Source organism: Doryrhamphus excisus, chromosome 1 (genome assembly GCF_030265055.1).
Source record: "Doryrhamphus excisus isolate RoL2022-K1 chromosome 1, RoL_Dexc_1.0, whole genome shotgun sequence".
Taxonomy (NCBI): Eukaryota; Metazoa; Chordata; class Actinopteri; order Syngnathiformes; family Syngnathidae; genus Doryrhamphus; species Doryrhamphus excisus.
Window position 1 is genome coordinate 35,708,325 of NC_080466.1, and position 8,372 is coordinate 35,716,696.

The following is an 8,372-nucleotide window of genomic DNA, read 5'->3' on the forward strand; positions in this document are numbered from 1 at the left end:
TTTATTCATACAAATCTTACAACACTTTTTTTTTTATTCCATGAACATTGAGCAAATGTAAGATCCTCCTCCTCCTGTGGTGGATGTCACTTGCACTAAGGTTCACTTTGCAAACACATAAAAGGTAATCCAACAATGACGTCAAGTAAGGCGTTTGGCGCTTTTTTCAGAACAACAGGCATTTTTGTCTTACAACCCCTGCACACCCTCTTGTTTTTTTTCTATATAGTGATGCACATAGAAATGATCATATTCTGATTGAATATAGAGCAAATATATATATATATATATATATATATATATATATATATATATATATATATATATATATATATATATATATATATATATATATATATATATATATATATATATATATATATATATATATATATATATATATATATATATATATATATATATATATATATATATATAGTATAGTATATATAGTATATATATATATATAACATTTTTATATTATCAACAAACACTAGCCATTGTTCACAACTCTAACAGACACTGAACATCTCATAATCATGCACACACACGCACACATTGCCTGCTCCGTGGACATATACGTTCTACTTTTTAAATATACTGTATATATATATATATATACACACACACACATATAGAAATATATGTGTGTGTGTGTGTGTATCTTGACTCATTGATCATGCTTGAAAAAGAAAGAAGGCCTAATTCTAGCACTCTTGGGCCAACAAAACTTTCAATGTAAGCTAATGGACTTGCAGCATTGGAGGGCCACTAAAATTGCCATCTGTCACTTGTGGCGATTTCTTTGTTTTTTTTTTATTTTTATATATATATATATAATTTTTTTTTGTACATCAAAGCCAGAAGCCACCTCTGCCATCAGCACATCACATTCAAGCCCAATACACAATAAACACCCCATGCGCTCAAGACAGTCACACAATAGAGGATGGGAGACTCCAAAAAAAAATCACCCTAACTAGCAAACACAATTGAAGAGTCTCTTCACTTCATTTTGCAAGATGATATAACTCATAAGTCATCCATTTTAACCCCTTTCACACATGAAAAAAAACGCCTCCAAACTTAATCTTGCAACATCAACACAGCAGCATGCAGCCCGTAAGCACAGTTAGCATCCACAAGGTACATTTACTAATAAAAAATAAAGAAAAACTGAAATAAAAATAAATCTAAATAATTATTAGCCACACATCCGGGCACTGAGGCCACAGGACATGGCGGCAGCAGCAGCAGCAGCAGCAGTGTTGCATGGAGGCAAAGAGAAGCCATAGGTGATGGGGTCGGTGATGTTTGTAAATGAAGCAGCAGTGCAAGGAGGCCCCAACTGAGAGCCAAGCCTGCAGGGTGCAGCAACACGGTGAGAGGACACACACACATACTGTATGTAGTACATAGAAATATGGAGCATGCGCACCGCTGCTTTTGGGCCTGCTTTGTCAACAACACTTACAAAAATAGCTTACAAAAATAAGTAACATTCAATACTTTGATTGTCTTTTTTAATCTATTTATTTCTATGCATATGATGACTTCTTAACGATATATATTTTTGTTCTCAAGCGCGTAACGTCGAAAGTGCACAATTATTTTTTTTTCGTTTTTTTTTTTACATTTTGAAACAAATATTGGTCCGTTATGACTGTGCGTTATCATCACCATCATCATCAAGAGCCGTTTGTACAAAAAAAGGAAATGTGGGAAAACCATATTATTAATAAAATATTCATTTTAATGGCTTAACTTCATACATAAATACATGTTGAAAGAACACAGGCGCAATCCACTGGTTTGTCAGCTATATCTGAATGATGGGAGGGAGGGGGGGCTCATTATCATAATGATAATGATAATAATAATAATCATATACTGTACACAGCCTGCTGGCGGCACTACAAATAGGCGAGGCGTCGTCCTTTACTCCGAACTCTCTGTCTGTACCTTCGTCCCAGAACCGCTGCCAGGTACTTCTGCACCGCCATCTGCTTCCTGTAGCGGCTGTAGCTGTCGGTGAAGATGCCGTCCGAATGCCTCTTGGATAGGGGCTCTGCTTCTTCCTCCATGCTGCTATCCTCGCTGCACAAAACACGCAAAAAAAAAAATCAAATTTAAACTACAGGAAGAAAAAAAACTGCTTTAATAATGCATTCACTGCTCTTTTTAAATTCTCGTTCTGTGATTTAAGCCTTATAAATAATTCATTTATAGGCCATTTTATATTCTGACGCATTTTTTTTTTACCAAGGTACGAAAAAATCAATGTATGCATTAATTACATATAAATATTTTAGTATGTGACAAAAGACACCCCGTTAGACGTACAAATGACTTTTTTTGGAGAGAAAAAAATGACAAAAATAATAATAATAATAATAATGACACAGACAGGTGGATGCAGCAGCCTGAACTGAACAAGAAATGCCCTTACCCTGCATGAATTGTCATCAGAGAATGCAGATAATGTCTCGTTGTTAACTGACCCAGGATCTCCCTCAAGGCTCTATCTAATTCCTCCTCAGCATGCCTTTCTGCTCTGAGGTGATAGAACGCCAAAACACATACATTATCAGTGGCGTAAAATAAAACACATAAAACACGCACGAAAAAAATAAAAAAAAATAAGAGGCGGCGGACACAAATGGACAAATAAAAAATGTAGATTTCATTTTTCAAAAAATGCATATTTCTGTGTATTTTTTTCCCGGGTGTGGAACGAATAACATGAAAAGGCAGCATGCAGCACATGTGTAGAGAGGTGTATTAAAAATACAATGCATGGTGGCGTACCTTTTCTCGGGTGGGTAGTACAGAGTGTAGCCGTCGTCGTTCAAGGACGCTGCGCTGCGTAATGCAATGTGGTCGCCATCGAAGCCCAAGTCGCTTAAAGAATTACCGTCCTCGTCGAACGCGTCGTTGTCCAGCCTGCACAGGATACAAGACTTAATATTCTTTCATTTACAAACACTAAAAATAAGCAGTAATATTTAAAATAATTAAATTCATTTAACTTAGCATTAAAAAAAATTAAATATACTGTCAGAAATGATTTCAACAATGAACGTATAAAAGAACCACGCCCCAAAAAAAGTCACGGGAAGAAATAAAAAAGAAATACATCTTAAGCTCCGATTCGCTTCCTCTCCTTGGTGACGCAGTCTCCTCTTCCTCCTCCTTCTTTTTTTTCTCCTCCTCCTCCTCCCCCTTGGGGTTATCCATTGCACTCTCATTTTTAATAAGGAATGGGGGTGGTGTAAGGTGGTGTGGTGGGGGGGTACTTTCTTTCCATTGCCGTTTCTCCCCCACCACACCACACCAAAATTAGTCACTGGCGTGTCAACATTGTGTTATTTTTACGCGTAATTACGCGCACCTAAAAAAAATGAGGATTCCACTTCTTAAAAATATATCCTAAATAACAGGAACATATAATGATATACAATGCAACAAAAGGAAAAAAGAACATGAATATGCATACCTAATTTTGGGGTAACTTAATCCGAGAGGTGTGCAGAAGACGCTGTAGTGCATTAAGATCCCGTAGATGAGCAAGATTAAAGTGGCTTTACTTGAACTGGCCATGCTGTCATGGGAACAAAACAAGCACAATTCATATTTATTATTAATAATAACATCACTAAGAAGCACTTTCAGCTTGTATGTTTGTCAAATGATTAAAAATAATAACAAATTCGATTAAAAAGACACTTTGACATGCAGAGGAAGATACGAACTTCCGTGCATTGGTGAATATTCTGTTTATTTTATTATTATTATTATTAAGTTTATTGATTTGTTCTCCAAAATGATCCGTGCAGGACAGCGGTGAAGCACCTACCTTTAAGCCGGGGAGAGGAAGGTGCTGCTGGGGATGTGATCCGGGCGCGGCTCGCCTTGCCTGGTGCTCTAGTGAATGAGTGAGTGAGTGAGATCTTCCTCACGGCACTTGTCTCCTGCCTCCTTGGATGTTCCCCCCGTAAGCACTCTTCCCCTTTTTTTCCTCCACGCAAATTCACAATGAACGGCAGTGCTGTGTCCAAGTGGAAATTTGATATAAATCAGCGCCTCCTCCTCTACATATCTTTGTCTTCCTGCTCCAAACTTTTTTTTTTTTTGCCCTGAACGCCTTGGATCTTATCTTTAAGTATGGCCAAGCCTGCCCCCCTCCTCCTCCTCCTCTTCTCCTTCTCCTCCCTCTCTCCGATAACTCACGTTAAGGATGCTATGGACGTCATCAAGCCATCCTCCTGGAATATAATACTACACTTGCTTCCTCATGCAATGCATTCGTCAGACCCCCACCCACCCTGCAACGCAGACTCTCCAAGTTTTCTTGCAAACTTTTTTTTTTTTAACAGAGTACTTAGTGAACATTCACTTTCTTTTTAAACCGCAAGGTGATGATTTTTTGTTACCTTTTGACCCTTAAGGTCCCAAAACGGTCCGATCTGGACTTGGTCAGTAATACATAATAATAAGAATTCATTCATCGAGGGTTGCGGGGGTGCTGGAGCCTATCCCAGCTGTCTTAGGGCGAGAGGCGGGGTACACCCTGGACTGGTGGCCAGCCAATCACAGGGCACATATAGACAAACAACTATTCACACTCACATTCATACCTATGGACAATTTGGAGTGGCCAATTAACCTAGCATATTTTTGGAATGTGGGAGGAAACCGGAGTACCCGGAGAAAACCCACGCATGCACGGGGAGAACATGCAAACTCCCCACAGAGATGGCCGAGGGTGGGGAAAGACAAAATATCAAGCCGAAAAGTTACCACTTCCACACAAAATAGGAGGAGAACTCATTCATTCATTCATTTTCTACCGCGGAGGTGGTGGGGGTGCTGGAGCCTATCCCAGCTGTCTTAGGGCGAGAGGCGGGACACACCCTGGACTGGTCGCCAGCCAATCACAGGGCACATATAGACAAACAACCATTCACACTCACATTCATACCTATGGACAATTTGGAGTCGCTAATTAACCTAGCATGTTTTTGGAATGTGGGAGGAAACCGGAGTACCCTGGGAAAACTCACGCATACACGGGGAGAACATGCAAACTCCACACAGAGATGGCCGAGGGTGGAATTGAACCCTGGTCTCCTAGCTGTGAGGTATGCGCGCTAACCACTCCTCCGCTGTGCCACCAATAATAATAATAATAACTACATTTCAGGCATTATTATTTCTGGAACAAATTATGAAAATTCAAGAACAGTTTGCCGGTCACCTGATATCAACTGGGATTGACTCCTTTAGAAGACAAAGGCCTGCATTGAGTAGATATATATATATATATATATCTATATATATATGTACCGTATGCCATAAAATGGGGATGAAGGTTTAAGGTACGCTGCTACTCACCTGAAGTCGACTGGGATAGGCTCCAAGTCAGCCATGATCTTATAATGAGGACCACGGGGATAGAAAATGGATTAGAGTTTATTGAAACAACCTGTTTATCTCTTAGGTTTGAATGTATAGAGGCAACATTTATAATATGTGTAGGCATTCCAAATCATCAGAAATATGAGCTTCAATGGGATCAAATCAACCTCAAGGGCATCATATAGTCAACATTACAATAGGAATGAATGAGTTGTGGAATGTGAATTCCAACTTCCATACAATTGGCCTCATGAGCCATAAATCGGATGAGGGTTAGGTCTATCTTGAGATAAGCTTTGATTCTTTCTATTCCTTTCAGGAATTGAATCCCCATGTAACTTCAATGAAACCTTAAATTGAGAACTCAATCAGTCCAAAGAGCAGGCCGTACATGTTTGGTCCCCGCAAGGTTGCATCGAGGGTTAAAGAAGAAAGGAACTTCATCGTCACTTGTGCAAATCACCCTTCCAACCACAGACATTCTCATGTTATATTTCATGTTCCAGTCAATAACCACACACATCATCGTTATCTTTACCAGTAAGTCCAATTAAGCGCCATGACAATGGGAAGTGCATCTCTGCTTCTGTGAGGACTAAAAGCCTGCATCCAAAACCGAAGGCCTCCCCAGGGAGTCGGGTCGCCCTTATTTCATGAAATTTACGGTCGCTTTTTTCCTCATCTTTTTCCAATAATTGCCCTTTTTCCGGATGCGTCATGTAATAGTGATAAGGTCCGAGGTGTGATGGGCGCTTGAAGGAAGGATGGAGCATCCGTCCGTCAATCAAGCCATCACTCTAACCCACCAAGTAATCGGATTGGAGCGGTCGAGTGACGCAGAGTGCTTTAAAAAAAACTCCTTCAAGTTGTGTGAATCATCCAAACAGGCTGATTGACGCTACTGCAGCAAATTAAAAAAAAAACAAAAAAACAACGCCATCCATACAATAGCTGTCCTATACCAGAATCCATACATGACGCCTTACTGAATCACACCTGGGAATCAAACAAGTGCACTTTGCAAAGCAGACCAACCTCTACTGATCACGACTGTGTCGACTCTGACGCAATATGACGAAAGGAACAGCAGCATGATTGATCCACACCCCTTTATCGCCACCCCCATCCCTATCACAACTTGTTTGCTGGGATACATGATTCCTGGAGGGGAGTTAAGGAAACAGGACCATACACGCGTGGACTGAGGACATGGCGCCACCATGTGGAAAAGAAAGAAACGGCACATTGATGCAATTTGATACAAAGAAGTTCTTTATTGCGTCCACTTTTGGCAAAGTAATGGACCTGATGGACCTACTTTTTTAGCATTACAATTTGTGGCACGATGATCGAGTGGTTAGCGCGCAGAAGTCACAGCTAGGAGACCAGGGTTCAATTCCACCCTCGGCCATTTCTGTGTGGAGTTTGCATGTTCTCCCCGTGCATGCGTGGGTTTTCTCCGGGTACTCCGGTTTCCTCCCACATTCCAAAAACATGCTAGGTTAATTGGCCACTCCAAATTGTCCATAGGTATGAATGTGAGTGTGAATAGTTGTTTGTCTATATGTGCCCTGTGATTGGCTGGCCACCAGTCCAGGGTGTACCCCGCCTCTCGCAAAAAGACAGCTGGGATAGGCTTCATGTTATGAATTAATTCATTCATTTTCTACCGCTTATCCTCACGAGGGTCGGAGGGGTGCTGGAGCCTATCACAGCTGTCTTCGGGCGAGAGGCAGGATCGCCACCCTGGACTGGTGGCCAGCCAATCACAGGGCACAAATAGACAAACAACCATTCACACTCACATTCATACCTATGGACAATTTGGAGTCGCTAATTAACCTAGCATGTTTTTGGAATGTGGGAGAAAACCCACACATGCACAGGGAGAACATGCAAACTCCACACAAAGATAGCCAAGGGTGGAATTGAACTCTGGTCTCCTAGCTGTGTGGCACGCTAACCACTCGTTCGCCGTGCAGCCATGTTATGAATTATATATTTTTATTATTAAGAACTATTTAAAAGTGTTCACATTTAAGATGAGTGGACCGCATCTTTACAGAGGAGGTTTCCAGGCTGTTGGTTTCATCTCCCTCCACATATTTCCTATGTGATTGAGGTCTTTACACCGGCCAGGCCACTCTAGGATCTTGACGTTACTCTTTTGGAGCCACTTCTTTTTGTTGTGGGTTATTTTCATGTCGGATGGACCCATCCGACCCATCTGGAGTGCTCTGGCTGTGACCAGGAGGTTCACATCCAAGATTCTGTGGTGCATGGTCCATTTATACATATCCTTTATACCTATATCTATTTCTGTACAGTGGATTTAGTATCACTACTGGTCAGTAAAAACAACCTGATTCACTTAAAATTGTTAGTATTTTCTCAATATTTACAATAATATTCTATGACATTGTATCTTTTCCTATTTTAATGAGTTTTTTTCTTTATTTAATTAGATTTTTCATAATGTTTTTATTGCTATCTTTTACAAAACAATCATCCCCACAGAAATCCTTTTGAGAACGAACTGCCCCCCACTTCCCGATCGTACCACTAGAGGGCACCAAATGCTTGAACATAGACTGTAAAACGGTCTAAAGGTGTAGCGTCACTGTCTTCGTATGTTTAGTTTAATTATTTTTTAGTACCTGATCAAGTTCTCCCAATTACATGTGTTTATGTATTTTGTATCTGCCATATTTGGCACAAGGGAGTATCGATCGGTGAGACGTTCAAATGTAAAGGGGAATTCCAAAATTCTCCAATAAACCTAATATGAATGTAGATTATATAAATATCCGCTTGTCACTGTCAAACATGTTGTTAGAAGCTGCGCGGACGAAAAAATGTCATGTCTATCGCTAATAAAGTTCACATAGTGTAGCGTTCGTGATTTAGATTGACTTATGGATGCAAACGCCCGAATGTCCGATTTAGAACTAGTC

The 8,372-nt window shown here is 40.3% G+C and overlaps 1 protein-coding gene across 3 annotated transcripts; it reads right to left on the bottom strand.

Annotated features, from left to right (window-relative positions):
• Window positions 1-423: 423 nt before the first annotated feature.
• adcyap1b (adenylate cyclase activating polypeptide 1b) lies at window positions 424-4,168 on the bottom strand. Of its 3 annotated transcripts, XM_058072213.1 has the most exons (5): window positions 3,857-4,168; window positions 3,497-3,601; window positions 2,809-2,943; window positions 2,450-2,554; window positions 424-2,097 (listed from the first exon to the last, which is right to left on the bottom strand). In XM_058072213.1, the coding sequence occupies exons 2-5, from the start codon at window positions 3,598-3,600 to the stop codon at window positions 1,914-1,916; spliced, it is 528 nt and encodes a 175-aa protein (XP_057928196.1). In that variant the 5' UTR covers window position 3,601; window positions 3,857-4,168; the 3' UTR covers window positions 424-1,913. The 3 variants fall into 3 exon arrangements, with proteins under 3 accessions (XP_057928196.1, XP_057928214.1, XP_057928204.1); XM_058072231.1 differs by lacking the exon at window positions 2,450-2,554 and having other exon boundaries at window positions 3,857-4,163; XM_058072221.1 differs by lacking the exons at window positions 3,497-3,601; window positions 3,857-4,168 and adding an exon at window positions 3,137-3,460.
• Window positions 4,169-8,372: the final 4,204 nt, after the last annotated feature.

Coding starts and splice junctions, on each gene's coding strand:
- adcyap1b (XM_058072213.1), bottom strand. CDS start 3,600: ATGGCCAGTTCAAGTAAAGCCACTTTAATCTTGCTCATCTACGGGATC. Junction 2,555..2,808: donor TACTACCCACCCGAGAAAAG/GTACGCCACCAT, acceptor CTATCACCTCAG/AGCAGAAAGGCATGCTGAGG. Junction 2,098..2,449: donor CTGATGACAATTCATGCAGG/GTAAGGGCATTT, acceptor TGTTTTGTGCAG/CGAGGATAGCAGCATGGAGG.